Source organism: Rhineura floridana, chromosome 14 (assembly GCF_030035675.1).
Source record: "Rhineura floridana isolate rRhiFlo1 chromosome 14, rRhiFlo1.hap2, whole genome shotgun sequence".
NCBI classification, from domain to species: domain Eukaryota; kingdom Metazoa; phylum Chordata; class Lepidosauria; order Squamata; family Rhineuridae; genus Rhineura; species Rhineura floridana.
In genome coordinates, this window is record NC_084493.1 from 26,825,146 (window position 1) to 26,847,003 (window position 21,858).

A 21,858-nucleotide genomic window follows, 5' to 3' on the forward strand; every position below is an offset into this window, starting at 1 on the left:
GGGTGTGGGCAGCAATATCTGCCAAGAATGCTTGTGGCCATGTTGTCCAAACTTAGTGTTAAGAGGGCTTGCTTGGGCAGTCTTAAGAGGGAGCCTAATCCTTGGATCAGGAAAGGGCAGCCTGTGGCCTCCAGATGTTGGCCTCCAACCCTCATCAGCCCAAGCCAGTTGTGCCAGTGGTCTGGGGTCACAGGTTCCCCACTCCTGCCTTAGATTATCACTCTTCAGCCAATGGGCTGGGATCCCTGAGTAGGTTGCCCCCCCAACCTATTGTGGGTCACAGCAGTAGTATTGCCACTATCGTCTTTGTTCTTTTAAAAGAAGAAAAAGCAGGATGAGTTTTATGTACCTTTAATAGTACTGCTTCGTATTTTGAAAACCTTCAGGTGTTAAAACTGTTTCATATAATCTTTACAATGACCCTGTAAGGTAGAGCTGTATTACTATCCCTATAGGGCAGGCAGAGAATAACTTTCTTAAGGCCTCCTAGTCAGTTCATGACAGCCTGAAACTTGAACCAGGGACATTCATAGCTTAAGTCTCTTGGCCATTAAGTTACACCCATCTCTCAACAGGCACAGCACATCTTGCCCCTGCACAACAAGCTGCATTACCACAATGCTATCTTCTCTTGCGCAACTATTAAGGGTACAGATGCCATCCTGTCCCCTGATCACCCAAGACAGAAAACCAGGGTGATAGGCATCCATGGTGAAAAGAGGTTTAAAAATGGGGTCTCTGTTGCAGGTTGTAGTCAAAGTTCTGAAATGTTTGAAGATTGCTCTCTAAGGTACACAGGGTCCAAACACCAAGAGACTTAAAAGCCAGCAACTAGTACTAGAATTACAGGAGCTGAACATGTTAGCCACTAGTACAACCTTCTTACTGAATACTGAATGCCTTAGCTTTTTCTGCCAGGCAAATAACAATGTTGGCTAACAGCTTGCCACACCTAGTGATCAAGCAGCTCTTTGACACCTAGCTATGGCCTGAAATATCTCTTTTTGCAGGCTTGTACATTTGTGTCATGGCTTCCTGCAAAGTTGGTGTTTGGTATTGTAAACATTCTAGACAGAAATGAATTCTGACAGTAAAGTGGAAAGGCTTTTGAGCCTGCAGTCCTACGCACACGTCAGAGTGAGCCTTGCTGAACTCAGTGGAGTTTGCTTCTGATTAAACAGAGATAGGATCAGGTTGCATATTTGTCAAAATGGTTGTGTATGACTCTGGGTTTCCTTGACAGATCATGCTTAGTTGATGAAAGATGAGTAAGCCAGCTCCAGCAGCCATTCATTTCTCCTGTGCCTTTCTAACCAAATTTGCCCAGGGTGGGAAGGAGCAGATGTGCTGATAGTGGTGGCCTCTTTCAACTGTTGTTGTGTAGGAAAAACTAAAAAGGAGACTATTTGCTTACAGTGTGTTGTGACTATAGTTTTGTAGAACTAATGCTCCGCTTGGCTCAGTGCTGTTTTAATGTGACGTGATGAACCAAACTGACTTATTTCAGATAGAAAAAATACAGGATTGTTCTATACAAACATGGAAATTCTAGCCATGCCACACTGCTCTGCAGACTGAATATCAACCATCTCTGTTGTAGGAATGCACAAAATGTGCTTCTCTTTGTTTAGGAGTAAAAAGGGGTCGAGGTCCACTCAGCCTTCCATCCATCTGTGGTCGGTAAAATGAGTACCCAGCATATGGTGGGAGGTAAAGAAAGGCCGGGGAAGGAACTGGCAATCCCACCCCATATATACGGTCTGCCTAGTAAACGTCGCAAGACGTCACCCTAAGAGTCAGAAACGACTCACACTACAAGTGCGGGGACACCTTTACCTTTACCTTTTTTTGTTTAGGAGAGAGGTCTCTATTGGATCCTAAATGGTTGAGATCCTTTATATCAGCCTTCCCCAACCTGGTATGTTCCAGATGTGTTTGAACTCCCATAACCCCCTGCCAGCATGGCTATGGTCAAGAATGATGGGAATTGTAGTCTAAAACATCTGGAGGGCACCAGATTGGGGAAAACTGTTATTATTTCATAAGGCACCTGTATGTAGGATTTTATGTCAGTATATAGACACTGTGCTGCTCTTAATCACAAGGCTTTCCCAGGCTGCTTATGTTTGCACCTTGGGACCTATGGGAACCTCCACCATATTTGGGCATTTGCTAGTTAATACTGCTCTTATGTACTCAAACTGAAGATGTTGTATCTCCCTCTTTGGAGCTGTCCTTGGCCTTCTCATCTTACACAGAGAGCAAAAGGTGAACTTTAAATATAATGCAAGATTGGCCTTTATTTCAAAAGCTGTAGTACAGTACTTACTCCCAATACTCATACATCCATATTGCATCCATCCTTGAATTGCAGTCTACTAGGTTCTCACTAAAACCCTGGCAGCAAAGCCAGGCAGCAAAGCCAGGAGCTTTCAGCAAGCATCAGTTGGACCATAATACATGCTTGACATGTCACATGCGGCTTCTAGATTTGCTGTAGAATTACTTTAGAAATGTAATTTTTCTTCCTTTAAGAGGTTTTGTGTGTGAGAGTGTGTGTAATATGGTGTCAAAAACAGGCAGGGGAAAGACAAATATGTATGTGACGGAGTAGCTTTCTTTTTTTCTTTCCCTGCTAATCCAGGAGTGAGAGAGCTGACAAGTTAACACTTTGCTACAGCCTTATAAATACTCCGTATGTACCACCCGTTTTAAAAAAGCTGCAATTCTCTGCACACTTAACTTGGGACTGTGAGTCCCACTGAACTGAGTGGAGCTCTAGAGAGGAAACATGCTTTAGATGGAGCTGCACTCTTCTCAGGTCTGCTGGAAACATCATTGAAGGAGGTGTTTCAGATGAAACCCTCTTTCTCTCCGCAGCCGTGTCCCTTTGACTAAATGCAGCCTTCCTCGCACCCTGAACCTTGAAACTAGTGAAGAGTGTCTGTCTTTTTTGGAGAGCCGTTCCTAATATTAATTAATGAAGTGCAGAAGCTGGCATGGAAGAAAGTGTTGCTCAATGAGGGTTTGCAGGGAATTTGGAGGAATATAGCAGGGGAGACTGGTGTGGTGCTGCTACATGACTTACAGAAGCAATGTTTCTTTTATCTTGCCTTTACTCTCAAGAAGCTCAGGGTGGGTTCCCCTCATTTGAACCTCACCAACTCTGTGGGGGTAGGTTAGTGACTGGCCCAAGGCCACTCAGTGAGATTTGTGATTGGATGGGCATTTGACCCGGGATCTCCCTTGTTGTGCTCCAAGACTTTTGACCATTGGCAATAATGCCAGCTCTCCCAATTTGATCAAGAGAACAGTGCAAAAAGCACATCTGAAACACACTGAAGAGGTATGCAGTATAGTTGACTATTACTAATATAAATTCAGCCTCCTGATTTTAAATGGCCATTAATCTTTTATCTGACTTGGACTGTGGTTTTAAACACATTGAACTCCAGTCAGGTTTTTTCCTGAGTCAGTGGGATTTATGATTAGGTAGGTGTACTCACACTGTACATGTGTTTATTATGCTAAAAAGCTTTAACTGTCTGGCAGCCACACTGAACAGCGTGATGCTCTGTGAGTCCCGTGGGGCTTTCAAGGCGGTGAGAGGATAGCAATAGCCTGAGACATTTTTTGTTCCTCCCCTGCTCCCCAAGGGGCATGTGCACTAGAACTCAAGCACCATATTGGGCACCTGCCCTACTTTGGGAAAAGCTGACTGAAACAATTTCTTAGAGCTTCCTCAGCAATGTCAGCGTATCTTTGGTACAGAGGTGCTGTACTGTTTACAGCAAACGAGATGTACTTTAGCCCATGCTACTTCAAGAGGGAATTGTCTGTTCAGCCTGGAACGACTGTCCCTGCAACACAGAATTGTATTTGTATGTGGCTCTTACGCAATAAACAGATGAAGCCATCAGTACACTGGATAATTGAAAATGGCTGTGCCAGCTTGTCATAGGCGGTTAGAATCATTTTATGCCACAGGGTATAATTTTCACACTCTGTATTTTTAGTGGTCAGGAAGGCATGTGGGGGCATAATGATCAGCAGCAGCTGGTCACCTGAGTTTTTACTGGTCCAGAGTGACCTGCATCATGGTTGCACAGCCAAAAGGTGGGATATAAGTCTTCTAAATAAAGACTCCTGGAGAGCGCTTGCATGAATCTAAAGACCTGATGACTTGTAGATCGGATGAGTGTTGTCGGTGGTGATGGTATTATTATTAGTTGTTTATTATTATTATTATTATTATTATTATTATTATTTCTTACCCACCCTTCACCACGTGTGAGGGTAGGTCACAACAATTTAAAATTCAATATTAAAAACAGTTTAAAACAATTCACAATCACAGGAATGGGGTGGGAATATACAACATGGAATTGCTGTGATTTCCTTGCAGAAACATGAAGCCATTGGTAAAAGCCACCAAATCCTTTAGATTATTTTTGCCCCTCCCTCATAACATGGATATTGGCATTTTTAGCTATATTGGGTGGCAGGAGGGGGAGATATTTTCTGCATCCTAACTAAACTACCTGTGTGCACTGGAGAATCCAAAGGATTGTCAGCTTGTTTTTTTGACTGAGGCTTCTGGATCTCATTGAAGCTGTACAATGAGTAAACAGGTATTAAAAGTAGAGGACTCTCTGTCCCCAGAGGAAGGCATTAACAATGCTTGGTGGATAATAAAAATAATTTTATCCTGCCTTTCTTCCACAATGTTAATAAAGGCAGTTTACATAGGGTTCCCAGTGGCTTGCCATCCCGGCACTGACCATACCCAGACCTGCATGTACTTTCCAGTCATAGCCCTAATTTGTCAAGTACCCTAAACAGTCCCTACTTCCTTAAACGTATCTTAACAAATAGCAAACATCCAAAATCATTGCAGGAGTCTCGCAAAAATCAAAACTGGTGCCAAGCAACATGGCCCATCTGTTGCTGATATAAACAACAAAGCTTGGAGCAACCCTTGGCAAAAACTCCCTGCTTGTAGGAGGGAGTTGCATGAGGAAAAAAATAGTCTTTTCTCTCTCTCTTTTTGGGTGAGCCAGTGTTTTTACAATGAATCTGTGTTCCCATTCTGAAAACTGCAGACCCTCCTTACTCTTGCGAAGAGCAGCCCACTTGACGAGAATTGTTTTAGATATTTTAAAGAGTTTTTGTTTGCTGCCCTGGGCTCCTTCTGGGAGGAATTTAAATTTAATAAATAAGAATGATGCAAGCACAGGTGCATAGGATGAAAAAAAAGTATAGATGTGTGCTAAGCCTTGCTGGTGTTGCGCTAGTGTTTGTCATTGTTATAGGCCTTCAAGTTGATTGACTTATGGCGACCCTATGAATCTTTTTTGGATATAGTCATAGGATTTTCATGGTAAGAGGTATTCAGAGGTGGTTTACCATTGCCCTCCTCTAAGCCTACGGCACCCGGTATTCCCAGGCGGTCTCCCATCCAAGTACTAACTAGGCCTGACCCTGCTTAGTTTCCGAGTTCATACGAGATCGGGCATGTTTAGGGTAGTATGGCCGTAGGCTGCACTAGTGTAGTGGTACAGTATCATAGGCTTAAGGGTTGGAGAAACGTGCAGGATGGAGGACAACAGAGATTGAGAACTTGTGTGAAACAGTATTAATGGTGGCAATGTATGCTTCCTTTTGAGGGTCAGTAGCAAAAATCCAGTAGTAGGAGAAAATGCAGCCGGGAACTCTTTGATCTAAAGGTGTGCAGAATTGCTGCCCATTAGAGATGTTTGTCTTAGCCTGTGCTAGATCTGTAGAACAAACATGGACTCCTTTTGTATTGTCTTCAGCTGGGGTGTAGTTCTGGTTAACAGCAGATGAGGTGGCACTTGTGACTGCACTGTACAGGTGCAGCCTCATGAGATCAGACGTTCCTCCGTACAAACATTTACTTGCATATAGTAAACTGGTATGATTGGAAGAAGGCTAAAACCTTTCTTCCTGATCTATTTAGCCTCCTGTGCGGAGCATTTGATCGTTTGGGCCCCCTACCTGCAATCTGATATACCATATCCCAGAAGCAGATTTACTACATCCATCTGCTGTTTGTGACAACTAGACCTGAGACAGCTAAGAAACTTGGCAGATGTTGATCTGGGGAATCATTTCGTGCATATGGTAGCAAGAGGGAAAAAAGCAAGTTTGCTAATGAAGCAGGGGGTGGGGTTTTGTGTGTGTGTGTGCTTGTCCATAATTTATTCTCATATGTATTTTGTTTAGGATACACAGTTAATATAAAACTTCTGAAGTCAAGAAAATGGTGTTTCTGTGCATACGATTGGCTTGTACCAGGTCAGTCTACTTATCCACGTTCTCCAGAGCCTCAGGCAGAGGTCTTTCCCACCAACTGCTGACTCTTTTTAAAAGGGGGATGCCAGGGATTGACCCTAGAACCTTCTGCCTGTAAAACATGTGTTCTGCCACTGCACTATGGCCCTCCAGTGCTTGAAAAGGAGTCAAGGTTCAACAAATGTCACATAGAAATCCCTGATAGAGTGAGCTAAGGAGATGAGAAGACTGGTTACCATATACTGCTGTAAATATATGTCACTTTGTGCTTCAGGTGACAAAGCCTGGCATGGAATGCTAATAAACACTCCAGTTGCCTGAGGAACAAAGTTTTTGGGAATGTTTGCAGTTTAGCTTCTGTGAGGAAAGGGGAAGTTGTCACTTTAAATGAGATTAGAAAGTCACACAGGCCCTAGAGTCAGGCATAAGTCATGTGTGGCTGGCTAAGAACTAATACGTCTCAGAAGCTAAGGTACAGAGGTAAGGTGGCTAAAGGGAAGGGTGCAGAAACCTGAGGAGAGACTTGATGGATAAGAACAAGGCTTGAGGAAAAGGGGGTAAAGAGGGGAGAGGGATTCTGACGTAACCTCACAATTTATGGTCAGGAACGGCTGTGTTGAGGGGGAAAATACATACCATGAAGGTCTTCTAACAGACCGTGGAATGAAGAAGAATAGAATAGGGGCCATAGGGTGAAAAGTAGGGACCTGGCATGGGGAACCTAGTGGGAGGTAGAGGCATGTGGCTGAAGAGAGGAGGAGAGAAAGTGGGTCTGGGGTAAGCGATTCTGTGAACTTGTGAGCATGAAGGAAGTAGATGAGCAAGAAAGGCTTAGAGGGCTGGGTACTGCTGGCCACAGAACCAAGTGACCACAGAATTACTGTGTATAATGTCTAGACAAAGCTCCTACAAATGTTAAGAACTGCTTGGAAGGGAAAGTCTGTTAATAGGTGCTTGTTCTATCACTACAGCATTATGTTGCAGCACTAATCACCAGTTGATGCGGGTGCACCAACTATGACTCCTCTTAGACAGATGGGCAGGCTAATCTCTAGGCTGCTGCATTAAGTTTGCTGTGGGTCTGCCTTTGAAGATTATAAGCAGTGAGAATAATCTCTTTGGCCTGTTCCAGTTAGCACATCTTTTATTTACCTGAAGGCGATTGCTTTGTGTCCCTGTTGGCAAGTCTTCCAAATCTAGCTATAAAGATGCGTTAGTGGTTGACCAAAGGCCAAACTAGACATGATGCTGATTGCTTGAATGCATGTAAGATTCATGGGTTTTTTAATTTTAAAAAATGCAGATTTCAGCTGCAGGGGTTCGGGGCCTGAGCAGTATTGAGGTCACAGAGAATTGGACGGGTGAGTTTCACACACACATCCAGATCCTGACAAAGTAGTTGCCTTGGAGTTATTTGCATAGGGAGGGAAACTTCCCAAGAGCAATTTCAGAGGAGCAATTATTTTTGCTGGGACTGTGGCAAGGGGTGGTGGAAGGGTTGGATTCTCCTTCCTCATCCTCTGCAGTCCCAGTGTTGCTGTGGCCCCATTTCCCTGCTACTTAACATGTTTAAAAACCATGTTCATTAATTACATTCATCCCATTGATGTGTTGGGTCTGGTTTGGCCCTAAGCTTTCTCATGTTGCGGGATGCCTTTGTCTCTCCCCTGTCCATAGACTAGCAAACAAGCCTCAAGGGTTGCAGTATAAATGAGGATCAGCCTGGAGTGTCTGCATAAGATGGCATAAAGCCAAGCTGCTTTGATTTTTTTTTAAAAAAGAAAAATCTGATTTTTAGGTTTGCAATAGATCTTTTCTTTTATCATTACCCCTGGCATCTCCTTTAAGAAGAGTGTGTTTGTGTGTGAGATGACATATGTTTCTGATTTGAATTTGGGTGCTTTTTGAGTTCCTTTGCTAGTTCAATGTCATTTTAGCCATTCTTAACCTGTTCGTTTTTAACATAATTACTTCTTGGAGTAATTAGTGGTGCAAGTATGAATTCTCCTCCAACACATTCTCTCTCTTTAGTGCATGTTTATGTATGGAGAGTATTTTAGTCGGCATTGGGGATCCCAAGGAAAGAACAAGAGGGAGCTAATTATGCCTGAAAGGTTTGTCTGAAATGGAAAGAAGTGTGATATTAATTATTCCTATAAGGCATTTTCTGTTCTGTGTTACCTTAAAACAACCCTGTTAGGCTTGGTGAATAGTGTTTTGCCCAAAGCCCTCTGGTGAGCTTCTATCATCCAAACCCAGCACTTTCCACTACATTGCTCTGGGATTCATCATGCCTGTGCCATTTCTTAGTGCAGTTTCTGAGCATAGACTTGTAAATAGCCACTCATCTGTGCTTGGGATAGGGTGAGATTTGAATGAGAGGAGCTCAAATTGCAAACACTCCCTGCACAAAAAGCCTAGTCATATTTCAAGCTGGGGTCAGCCACCTTCAAGCTGGATCTGATTCAACCTGGGGTTCATGCCCTATCCCTGCTGCTACCCTGCTTTCTCTTCCAGTCCCTCCCCCCTCCTACCATAGGGGGAAAGCCTCACCTTGAAGCAAGTAAGAGGTGGCAGAGGGCTCACTTTGACACAGAGACCATGTTCGTGCATAATGCTAAGTCAGGCCATGGTTTAGCGAGAATGAGCAAGTATACAGGCACCCAGAGTGAAAATTGCAGCTGCTTCATTCCTCCTCTGATCCTGCTACTGCCATACTACCCAAAACTGAGCCATGGTTTGGGTTAGTGTCACATGCAAACCCAGTCTCATGGTGTCTTGCTCCCGGCAAACCACAAGCAGTAAAACAAAGAACAAACCTTGGTTACAGGTTGTTGCTTGCTGAGGGCGAGACCTTACAAGACCAGGGTTTGCGCATAGCACTAGAGCAAACCATGGCCCATCTCTGGGCTGTGCAGCAGCAGGATCAGAGCAGGAACAGAGCAGCCACATTTTTATCCTGGGTACCTGCATGCTTACTCATTCTTGCTAAACCATAGTTTGGCTTGGCATTACATGCAAATCAGGCCAGAGGCAAGGCCAATGTGGTATACTGGATACAAAATCAGACTAGAACTGGGGGGACCCAAGTTGGAATCCTCACTGTGTTCTGAAGCCTTGCTAGGTTAGCTTGGGGAATGGCCGTAGCTCAGTGGCAGAGCACCTGCCTTGCATGCAGAAGATCCCAAGTTTGATCCCCGGTTTCTAGGGCTGGGGGAGCCTCCTGCCTGAAATCCTGGAGAGCCGCTGTCAGTCAGTGAAGATGGTACAGAGCTGGATGGACTAATGGTCTGTCAATATAAGGCAGCTTCCTATGTTCCTGTGTTACCTCAGGCCAGGCACGATTAGCCTAACAGGATTGTTGCAAGGCTAAAATGCGGCTGCAGGGAAGACTGTTTACCCAGTCCTTACTCTTTGTGGAAAGGATAATGATGCACGGAGTATCCATTTACTGCTGGGATCATGAGGCTTGTGGTATTTGCTAGTATGCTTGAAAGGCAAATTGATCTGGGGATGAGCCGCCCATCTCGAATCTGCCAAACAAGGACTGCTTCCTGCTGACCAGGCAGGAACATTCACCTTCTGTTTTTGGCTGCAAATGACTAGACTATATATAGGCAAGCAATTTTTTTTCTGGGCTAGTGACCCCTGTGAACATAATTTGTGAGGATAATTTGCAAGGTTGTCAGTGAGCTTCTCTGAGAACAAACTGGTTGCACCATCAAAGAATGAAGGAAAAGACCAGAAGACTAGGCTGGTAGTTGAAGAGTTGGTGCTTATTCTCCTCTGGCAATTAAATATCCATAGTGAGGCCTGCTTCCTGCTTTGGAAAACAGTTGTCTACACTAGGCATTCCCAAATTGTGGACCATGGACCACCAGTGTCCACAAGCTTCATTGATGTGTTTGTGGATTTGTGGTTGAAGATGGGAGGAGGCACATCCATCACGTTGATTTTTAATTGTATTTTTGTTGCTGCTTTTATTTCTTATAGCTTAGTGTATTACATTTTGAATTCTATGGACGTACAATTGCTGCAACAGGCAGAAAAAGTGATCTGCCAAGACCCTCAGCAATTTTCAAGTGGTCCATGGTCTACCCTGGATCGCTGACTTTCAACAATCCAACATTCAACAATGTGCTAAAGACCTTTTAACAAATGCAATTCCCCCAAAGCTTTGAAATATGAATGTGCACTTCAGGCATAATATATATTTCTTTTTTAAAAACAGGAGTCTTACCCCTCTTCATCGCCAATATGGTTTGTGGAATCAGATGACCCCAACTTGACTTCAGTGTTGGAGCGTTTAGAGGATATTAAAAAGAGCAATACTTTGGTAAGAGGTCATTTGTCTCCCTTCCCTTAATCTGGCTTTTGGTTATAAAATTGGGCATTGTGTTAAAATCCTACAACTATTTTATTGTTTGGTGGTGGTGGTGTTTTTTTAAATCATGCCCAAATAAATACTGCTTGCAATTTAGCAAGTGAAACTCTTTCTTCAGTTGGCCATCTACAAAGATTAGACTGAATCCAGAATTAACGTCCTTTTCAGTTTGTTTCAGCTGTTTAGCCAGAGCAGAATACACGAGGATAACTTCCACAGATGCTTTAGCAGTTGCAGAAAGCAAACTGCCACGAATTGAAGCCACTAAACTTGGACAACAGATGAATGTGAAGTGTGTTTCTGGCAGTGGGTGAGGGGTGGCAGGGATGTTATAAAGAAGATCAAAACTGTCTGTCTGTGTAAGAAAAAACAGGAGGAATTTTTCATGCATTCCTGTCAATAAATAATTTCCAAATACTGCACCAGCACCTTTTAACATGTAGTGCCAACATTAAAATGAGCACTGTCCCCGCTTTTCTTATTGCAGTACTGCAACTGGCTGTGTTTTGACTTGTAGGGCTGCAGAAGAAGTGCGTCAGGTTGTGGGCTTCTCATAAACGTGTTCCAGTTTGTAACTGCTTCATGTTGCATTTTAAATCTGAGCTACTAAAGAATGCAACAACTTTTAGACCAGTATGTATTGTGCTGTGTCTGAATGTGGTATTGAGTTAATGATGGGGAGGGGCGTGTAGACTATTCTAAAAATTAGATGTTGGGGCATCTGCTTAAGGAACCAGTTTCGGCTTTTCTGTTGCATGTTTTGATTAAGAATCGATTGCAGTAATCGGGGAGTCTGGCCTAGGCTCATTCTGTTGGGCTTTGCTGTTTCAGCTGCATTTGCAGAAAACAAGTCAGAGATCCCAGATTCACCTTGTTAAACTGATACTAGTTCTGCCTCTTCCATGGCTGCCTGCGAGGCAGTTTGTTCTGAAAAGGGGTAAGAGACACTGTTTGTTTCTACCCATGAGTCTGCCTTCTGCATCCAGATGAGCTAGTCCATGCTTGTTTCCTAGTCTGTGGCTTTAATTTGGATTCCTGTATGGAGCAGGGGGTTGGCCTCGATGGCCTTATAGGCCCCTTCCAACTCTTTAAGATTCTATGATTCTTTGATCTGCCGCTTAATAGCATCCCACAATACAGTCACATTTCCTGGTTATCTGAGGCTGCTGGGCAGGGAAGGATGCAACCTACTTCTGCCAGCTGAGCCATTGTCTCAAATTGTAGCCTCTGTTAATCCCACTTCTACAAGTCAAGCATGTTATTCTTCCATGCAGATGTTGATAGATGCCCTGCCTTGACCTAGAAATCCAGACGCTATAATTCTCCCCTCTTGGTCTGCTGCATTTCACATCCTTGAATTTGGTTAATTTGCCTGTGAGAATCCTATGCTATAGTTAAAATCTACTGAGGGCGCCATGTGGGTTGGAGGAGGCCAGACTGTTGCCAGTCAACACCTTGTATTGGTGGTCTAAGCATTAACCGTAACTAGTCATTATTTCTCCCCAGTAAAAATGAGGGGTAGAAACTTGCCCATTGCTATTTTAAAAGGAAGCCACTGGGTGCTTGGAAAAACAGTGACACTTCATGAAAAAACCAAACTCGACATGAGGCCTTCTGGTTGCCACTAAATCTGCATTAATGTTTAATGGTCCAATCTTAAAAAGAACCTGGCAGTAAAACATACTGAGTACAGTGGGATGTAAGTATCTAGTAAACATGCTTACGGTTGCAGCTTTAACCATCATAAAGAATCCCTTGCCACCTTCATGCTGAAGCTACCTTCCCTTAGCCTTCCTCTGAAGGGAGAGGTATTGAAAGGGAAACAGCATTTTGCAGGCTAAAAATCGTATCCTGTGAGCTCTGAGCAGAGTGTCAAGAAGCAAAACACTAATGTAATGTTTGGGATCCACAGGTGGTCACAGGTCACCATGTTATTCCCAGCTGTTGTTGATCTGTACTACTATAGGTGAAGAGCTCAGGTTACAAGAAGTTGTTGGCAGACGAAAGTCTGTCTTGGGTTGTCCCTGTCATTTCCCACCCCCCACTTGTCCTTATGCTTGCTAAAATCCTGTATTTTGTGTGTAGTGAAAGAAAAGGCAATCAAAGCCAAAATTAATAGCTGCTTTTGCTGTGTGTGTAAAAGTAGCAATTTTCATAAGGCTGGAAGGAAACATAATTGCCAACCCAAGGCAAAAAACTCTGCAGAGTAGAATGCCTGATCCAGACAGCAGAGGGCTGGAGCAAGCAAGGGATTCCACTCCCAGGGGCTTGCAAAGCAGGTGGGTCCAGATGGCATCTGCAAAGGAGTCAAGTCACAGAGAACAGTGGACTGGAGAGAAAACTTGTTCCTGGGGCCAAATATTCTGTCAGACCCAGAGTTTTTTTTAACATGATTACAGTAAACAAACTAGTTTTTTTTAAAAAAAGCATACAGCTAATGATTCTAGCTATTGTGGTGCAGTTGAGGCTCCTGTTGAATCTTTTGGTGATACTTCAGCTGGCTGTTAAGGTCAACTGCCTTACGTTTTTGTGGGCAGTCTCTACATGTGCAGCTTGGTTTTGGTATAAGTCAAGCCCACCCTATTGCATTACATGTGTTTGCATGCTTGCAAGGCAGAAAAACAAGAGTCATAACCTGGGAGCCCAGGGAAGTGTGACCAGGAAGTTGCCTTACACAGCATCAGACCATTGGCCATCCTAGTTCAATCTTGTCTATATTGAAAGTGGCTCTCCAAGGTTCCAGGCAGAAGTCGTCCTCAGCTCCTACCTGGGGATTGAACCTGGAACCTTTTTGCATGCAAAGCACGTGCTCTGCTGCTGAGTCTGAGGCCCTTTCCCTCTCGGACCGTAGCACTCCAAAGGATGGGGAACCTGCGACCTTCCTGATGTTCTTGGCCTCCGAACTCCCATCCATCAGCCCCAGCCAGCATGGCCATCTGGAGGGCTGCAGCTTCTCCATCCCTGATATGGATGAAAATTAGCAGGTGTTGAGCCCTTGTGATTGTGAAGGGGGAAAGAGGAACTTGGGAAGCTTCTGGATAGTGCCAGCTAGTACAGTTGGGACTTTAGTACCCAGGCAAGACTTCCTTTAGCCTGGTTTTGCAGCATTGATAATAATAGCCAGGTGCTGTCTGCTTTCCCTTTTCATGACCGTATTGCAAATTCCCCCTCTCCGCTTCCCAAAATATCATTCTTGAAGAATGTTCTGGTCTGATAAATACCTGGGTCAATGAATTCAAGGTAGAGTTGATCTAAACCCTGCACGCCCAATCTTCCTTAACATTATCAGTTCTCTCTCCAGCATCCCAGTGCTTCAGAGAAACAAGTGAGGAATGTGATAGTCCACTGACAGGCTAGTACCCCCTTGGAGTGCATTTTGGGATTTCTTGTGTGAAACATCTTCATGTCAGCCTGGTCCATGGCTGTTCAGGGCTTCTGAAGAGCCCTTGCACCTATATAAACTTATGCACTCCCCTAAGATCTGCTTCAGACATCCTTCCGGCCTACCATTAGTAAGGTCAGATCGGCAGGTACCAGGGGTAGGGCCTTGTCAGTGATGGCACTACAGTTACGGAAGTCCCTCCCCAGGGAGACTTGTCAAATTCCATCTCTCTGTCTTGTGTCATGCTGTGAAAACCTTGTTCCACAAGACCTTTGATGGCTCAACTTTATTGTCACTCTGCTAGGTGATTCTGTTTTTAAAAACTTTCTATGCTTATTTACTTTATGATGTTTTGATATTTATTGTTTTTGTTTGCTGTTTTCGTTATTGTTTTCATTACTGTAGGCTGCCTTGGAAATATTTATTTTGTAAGGTTGCAGGATAAATGATTCTTGTAAAAAAACCCCTCAATCTGTGTACAGTAGGGCCCCGCTTATACGGCGGGTTAGGGACCAGGCCCCCGCCGTAAAAAGCGGAAATCACCGTAAAGTGGAACCCATTGACTTTAATGGGTTGCGTCGTGTGAAAATGCTGCAAAATGCCGCAAAACGGCAAAATCTGCTTTAAAATGGGGAATTTGCCCTGATTGAAAGCCGCCGGCATCAGCGGAACGCCAGAACGCGGGGCCCTACTGTATATGGAAAGTTAATACATCAGGAAGAAGTATGTGTTTTCAACTGGGCAGTTTCTCCAAGTGGTACTACCATGTCAAGAGGGATGTCCTGCATGCCCTCTCAGAACAATTGGATTTGTACAAGATGAAAGCTGCCGCTTTGTTAATTTAAGTACCAGAAAATCTAAGACTAACAACCTATAACCTTAATGGCTTAGTCTGTACATTTATTTATTTATTTATTTATTAATATATCCCGCCCTTCCTCCCAGCAGGAGCAGCAGCAAAATGGGTTGATTATAGGCATTTGTTTAAGAGGTAGATATCCTGTTTGTTGTAGGTTCAAGAAAACAAGTGGGGCTTATTCAGGATGCAGCTTGATAAACTTTATTTAAAATAAAACACAAAAACAAGCCAATCACACACCCTTAAACTTGTTTTGTAGCTTCTCCAACAACTGAAACGATTGATATGCGACCTCTGCAGATTATACAATCTTCCTCAGCATCCAGATGTTGAAATGTTAGATCAGCCATTGCCAGCAGGCCAGGTAAATCCTAATGATCCTCTTACCCACACATGCTAATGGACCCACTTTGTGTTTGGGCTGTTGAGCACAAGCTGTTGAACCTCGTGTTGCTAAGCACAGGGCTGTGGAGTTGGAGTCGGAAGCAAATTTGGGTGGAGTCGGAGTCAGTAGAAATGTTCCGACTCCGGCTTCAAAGTAAATGTTGATTGTCAAATTTTTTTAAAATATAAATTCAAAATGTCAAAGAAGCTTCCCATGAAGTCAGCTGTAGTTGAGCATTTCACCATAACTTAAGATGGAAAACATTTTGTGTGTCAGTGTATGACACAGGACCCAGATGAAGACAAATGCTGTGATGCCAAGATCAGTGCATATTCAGGCAGCGATAAAAATGCTCCTATGAGAGCTTCCAATTTAAAAAGACATTTATAGCCCTTTCCAGGGCTGTGGAGTTGGAAGCAATTTTGGGTGGAGTCGGAGTCAGACGGTAGAAAAATAGAGGAGTTGGAGTTGAAGGTTTGGCGTACCGACTCCACAGCCCTGAGCAGACACATGAGTGCAACATTACTTTTTTTGTGGTGTGTAGAGGTGATTAATTCACAAGTCATTGCTATGCAGAGCAAGTGGTTATTTTTGTTATGGTAAGCAGCAGTTCTTATTGTTTGGGATGAGCATATTATGTTTGCTAGTGAGAGAACAAAGCAGGGTACCCTTACAAAGAACTTCTAGGTTCTGTTGCTCAGTCACATAACTGAAGGGGCTGTTTCTTGCATGTGAGGGAGGAAAACAGGGCAAGATGCTTTCTCTCTCCTCTGGTCTTAAAAAAGCTAGAGGTGCTATTTTCCCTATGAGTCCGGCCATCACAACGGGTTTCAGCTCCACCTATCGTGCGAAGGCAAGAATGTCTTTGAAGTCAAGACTAGGGGCGTCAGGCCCCTCCCACTCCCCAGTTCATTCTTGCCTTCGTACGAACAAGATTGGAATTTCACATAGCATTTAGCTAAGTCTCGTATTTGTTTGTGTATTTGTCTTTAAAGCCTTTTTTCCGTTTTGTGTTTAGCCTACTGAGGGTCCCCTCAGAGACCGCAGCTGCGGCTTTCTTCGCCCTTTCCTCAGAGCTATTCAATTTATTTTATTTCCTTGACTGGGGGCTCCCTCTGAGACCGCGGCTGCGGCTCTCTTCGTTTTGGCAGTTTCAAGCCCCCCCCCCGCTCCGTTGTATCCGTAGCCTGGGGGCTCCCTCAGACCGCGGCTGCGGTTTCTCTTTTTTGATCGCTTTTGATCGCTTTTGACCCTCCCTCCCCCCCCCGATCTGTTGCCGCGGCTGCAGCTTATCCGATCTCAGCGGGAGCTTGCAGCTGCGGCTCCCGCCGTTACCCCTTTGCCTCAGATCACCCTCGCTACGTGGCTTACTTCCCACTGCGAAGGGCTTTACAGACCGCGACGGCGGCTCTCTCTGCGGCGGCTGCCATTTTTCCCCTACCTGTTTCCTTCCGGGGATTTTCTAGAGCCGCTACTGCGGTTTTCGGCGAGTCCGTGCTGGGCAGCCCTCCCCCAGTTCGCTTCCGACGGCCACCATTGCTTCTTCCCTCTCCGCCATTTTTTCCCGCTCTTTTTTTTTTCCGGGCGCCATTTTTTCTTTTTGATTTTGAATTTCCCGCCCTTTTTGTTCCCCTTATTATCGGATACCTCCCCTGCAGGCTATCTATCCGTACGTTTGTGTATATGTGCTGCTGACAAATTTATACACGGCTGATTTACACACATTTACTGTGGCTGTAATCATAGTGGCTGAATTATATTATCAAGGCTGGAGCTCCAATCCTAGTGGGCTGGATTGTATTATCAAGGCTGGAGCTTTAATCCTAGTGGCTGGATTACATTATCAAGGCTGGAGCTTTAATATCAGTGGCTGACTTGTATTAAATCTGATTTACATTGTATATCCTGCTCCCTCTGGGGCCGTGAACAAGCCAAAAAAAAAACACCCAGCCTACAGCACTAATCTGAGTGTGCCAACTCTAAAACAGCCTATATTATATTAACGCTGATACCTCAGTGCATTCTGCCCCCTCTGCGGCAGTGCATTTCGCCATCTGCCAGTGTATCCTACCCCCTCCGTGGTAGTACGCTGTGCCAGTTCGGGTCTTTACATCCTGCCCCCTCCGTGGCAGTGTACTGCACCCAGGTTAATATAAGATGACAGAACAGCCAGGCATGTCACCATCAACACACATGGTGCCAGATCAGCCAGACATGCCACAATCAGCCAAGCCACAACATCCTAACACGTCTAAGACCAGACATGCCAAAGCACTGGCTAAGACAAAACATCTTTCCAGCCATAGTAAACCAAAGCGCCCTCGTTATGTCTCTGTGCCAACCACCACCACAGCACAGACACACATAAGTGATATTTTACATTCTCCTGCTACTGCCTCTGTCGAGGAAGAGTTTGTGGGCTTTCCCGCTCACTGTTCGCCTAACGAACCTACCTCTGGCTTACCGCCTCAGACATCTGTTCCAATAGTTCACCAGGCACATACATCTCCCACATCTGGTCTGCAGCTGTCTCCTGATTTCCTCTCCCAACTCCAAGCCATGCTGGCTTTTTTCACACGAATGCAGTCACTACCACAAGTTCCTGCCATACCTCCACTCAACATGGACCAACGTCCGTTCCATGAAGCTCATCCTTCCTGCTCACCAGATCCCTTTGATGTAGCCAAAGGCAGATGTACGGACGAAGCCTCGTATGCGGAGGAGTCAATTTTCACTGACCATGTTGAAGGAGACGACTGGAGCGACTATTCAGATCATGAGGAGGATACATCGTATCGCTTGTTCAATACCTCAGATTATCAACCGCTAGCACGTAGGGTACTTCATACCCTTGGTCTCCAGACTGCGCCTTCAACTTCGTCCGCCCCAGCTATCAAAGGGGCCAAGGTCCTCAAATCTCCTGCACCTACTGAACACTACATCCCGGTGCCGGACCCAATTGCCAAATTAGCCTCCGAAGAATGGGCCCACCCACTCAAAGCTCGACGCTTCAAGAACCTGGCTGACAGACTTTACACCCTAGCCCCAGACTTTGCCACCAAGTTAGATGTCCCTGGCATAGATGAACCAATCGCTCGCCTCGTTTCACGATCTCTTTTGCCCAGGGAAGGGGAATCCCACCTAAAAGATACTACGGAGCGACGAATAGACTTCGCCCTCCGCAAGAATCACGAGGCCACTGCCCTAGCCATGCGTGCCTCCGCTTCAGCCTCCATCTTCTCCAGAGCATCTATGATGTGGATGGATGACCTTCTAGAGGATGCTAACCCTGATCCTGTCACCTTCAAAAGAGCACTATTGAAATTACGTAAGACAGCAGCTTTTGTGGCCGATGCCACTTTGGATGCCACCCAATTAGGGGCACGAGCCATGACAACTCAAATAGTCGCTCGTCGCACCCTCTGGCTTCGCCACTGGCAAGCTGATTCGGCGGCCAGACTGAACCTGTCCAAGGCTCCCTACTCCGGATCTCTACTCTTCGGCGAGGAAGCTCTAAAGGCAGTTCTGGTTGATCCAAAAGATGCCCACAAACCGGTTCTGGCCACAGTCAAGAACATCGACCACAGGCCCTTCAGGCGATTTTCCTCCTTTCGTTCCAACCAGTCCTTTCGAGGAACGTGGCCAGGAGGACGAGGCCGCGACTTCAGACCCTATGACCCCAACGCATTCAGGGGCTCCTGGAACCGACGCTCCCAAGGCAGAGGTCAGTACCAAGGGCGCAGAGGCAACTCATCGTCCTCATATAAGGGAGGCCCCCGCCTACTCAAGTAGTATTAACGTCCTCCCCATAGGCGGCAGATTACTTAATTTTGGAGATCGATGGCTGCGCCTTACTACGGTCTCCTGGATCAGGGACCTTTTCACTCATGGCTATACCATAGAGTTCTGGGCAACCCCTTCAGACAGATTCCACCCGTCTCCTTGCCCAAGGGCACCAGCCAGGCACAACATCATGCAGACAGCTATACATCACCTCCTGGACATAGCGGCGATAGAGCCAGTTCCCACAACTGAGAGGTCGGAAGGGGTGTACTCCCTCCTATTTGCTGTGCCAAAACGAGATTTATCTTGGAGGGCGGTATTGGACCTTAAGTTTGTCAACAGTTTTGTAACATATCGCAGGTTCAAAATGGAATCTCTCCATTCCATTACCGAGAGTCTGCATGAAGGAGACTTCCTGGCTTCTATCGACCTTAAGGAAGCGTATCTCCATGTGCCCATTTGCATAGCCCACAGAAAGTTTCTTCGGTTTGCCTTTGGCCAACAACACTTTCAATACAGAGCGATGCCATTTGGCCTCTCCTCTGCTCCAAGAGTGTTTACCAAAGTGCTACTCATCCTAGTGGCCTACCTTCGGACCCAAGGGGTTCATATCTATCCATATTTGGATGATCTGCTAATACGGTCCAAGTCTGAAGAGCTGGCTCAGCATCATTTAATGATCACCCTCAATGTTTTGCAGACCTACGGCTGGCTTGTCAACTTCGACAAAAGCCATCTCCAACCAACCCAACGCCTACTACATCTTGGGGCAATGTTGGACACCCTGCAGGCAATGGTCTTCCTGGCTCCAGATCGCATCACTGCCATCACAAGCATTGCAAGGTCCCTGATGCAACAAACATCCGCAGACGTCATGCTTCTCGCCAGAGCGCTCGGGATGTTTATCTCCACAATCCACATTGTGCCCTGGGCTCGAGCCCACACTCGGCCCCTTCAGTGGACCCTGTTGCCTTTTCAAAAAGACATTGCCAGCTCCAACCATCGCAAGGTTCGTTTGAGCCCCGCTCTGCACCTCTCTTTCCGCTGGTGGACCAAGGTTCAACACCTCTCCAAGGGCACGTCGTTCAGAGAACCCCGCAGAACCGTCGTAACCACAGACGCCAGCCTCATAGGTTGGGGAGCCCACTGCAACTCCCAGTACGTTCAAGGGGTTTGGTCCAACGCAGAGCAATCTCAAAGCATCAACTGGCTGGAACTAAAGGCTGTCCACTTAGCTCTATGTCATTTTCAGTCTCTGTTCCCTTTGCATCATGTGCTCATTCGAACAGACAACACATGTGTAAAATCACATTTGAACAGACGGGGGCACCAGGTCTCGTCCTCTGCAGGACTTAGCCTCCCTCATCTTTGTCTGGGCAGAACAACATCTACAATCCCTGAAAGCAGAGCACCTCAGAGGGATTTGGAATGTGACAGCAGACTGGCTCAGCAGACAACAGGTCTTTCCGGGAGAATGGAAACTTCATCCAGACATTTTCCATCGTCTCCAGTGTCGGTTCGGCGCCCTCTCAGTCGACCTGTTTGCTTCCAGTCACAATTGCCAGCTTCCCAGGTACTTTGCACGATACCTGGACTCAACAGCAGAAGCAGTGGATGCTCTTGACAACACTGTGGCCAGACGGTCTATTGTACGCCTTTCCTCCCATACCATTGTTAGCCAAAACCTTGAGGAAGGCACGAACCAAAAGGGCACAGCTGGTTCTGATAGCACCATTTTGGCCACGCCGACCGTGGTTCTCAGATCTTCTGGCAATGTCAATGATGGATCCTTGGACACTTCCAGTAACGCCAGACCTCCTATCCCAGGGTCCAGTACTGCACCAGGACCCTACTTGGCTCAATTTAACAGCGTGGCGTTTGAACGGAGACATTTGAGGTCAGCTGGACTGTCTGACGCTGTGATTGATATTATTTTGGCCTCGAGAAGACCATCTACCACTCGCATTTATCAACATACCTGGGTGGCTTTCTCCAAGTGGTGTCAGTCCCACCACCACGATCCATCCCAGGCCAATGTGCATCAGGTGCTCCAATTTCTCCATAGTGGCTTTATGATGGGACTTCGACCCAACACTCTACGTCGACATGCGTCGACTCTGTCATCCATTCTCTCAGTGTCCTCTCCTGGAGATCATATTTCCTCACATCCGTTCATCAAACGTTTTTTGAGGGGAGTCGCCCTACGCTCTCCGGCTGTTGTCCATCGGTTCCCCTCATGGAGTTTGCCGAAAGTTCTGCAGGCTTTGCAACGCCCTCCATTTGAACCCATCAGGACTGTGCCCCTACGTATACTGTCCTTCAATGTCCTGTTTCTGATCGCAATCACATCTGCCAGACGCGTTTCGGAGTTGGGCGCATTGTCTTCTGCTCGACACCTCTGCGTCTTCCATAAGGACTCTGTTGTGCTGAAGACTGATCCTTCCTTTCGTCCCAAGGTCGATTCAGTTTTTCATTGCAACCAGGACATTGTGTTGCCTTCCTTTTGCCCGAATCCTACCCATCCTCTTGAAAAGGCTTGGCATTCGTTAGATGTCCGGAGGGCTCTCAAGACCTACCTGTCCAGGACCCAAGAGATTCGACGAACGGAGTCTCTGTTTGTATCCTTTCATCCAAGGTCTGTGGGGCATAAAGTTTCCAATCCTACTTTATCCCGTTGGTTAAGGGCATGTATTACTTTAGCATATGAGTCTCTGAAGCTGTCAGTTCCAGCTCGTATAACGGCTCATTCT

At 45.7% G+C, this 21,858-nt stretch overlaps 2 protein-coding genes and 1 non-coding gene across 4 annotated transcripts in view; 2 read left to right on the forward strand and 1 right to left on the reverse strand.

Moving 5' to 3' along the window:
* UBE2Q2 (ubiquitin conjugating enzyme E2 Q2) overlaps positions 1-21,858 on the forward strand; it is an 80,540-nt gene that overhangs the window by 13,709 nt on the left and 44,973 nt on the right. For both annotated transcript variants that reach the window (XM_061594746.1, XM_061594748.1), the window contains exons 2-3: positions 10,547-10,651; positions 15,200-15,304. In XM_061594746.1, coding sequence (XP_061450730.1) covers positions 10,547-10,651; positions 15,200-15,304 — 210 coding nt within the window. The remainder of the gene's footprint in view (positions 1-10,546; positions 10,652-15,199; positions 15,305-21,858) is intronic.
* On the reverse strand, positions 5,422-5,540 carry LOC133370158 (5S ribosomal RNA). The gene has a single exon (XR_009759088.1). It is a non-coding gene; the product is annotated as a 5S ribosomal RNA (ribosomal RNA).
* On the forward strand, positions 17,370-20,476 carry LOC133369694 (uncharacterized). The gene is made up of 2 exons (XM_061595140.1): positions 17,370-19,049; positions 19,809-20,476. The coding sequence occupies exons 1-2, from the start codon at positions 17,483-17,485 to the stop codon at positions 20,462-20,464; spliced, it is 2,223 nt and encodes a 740-aa protein (XP_061451124.1). The 5' UTR covers positions 17,370-17,482; the 3' UTR covers positions 20,465-20,476.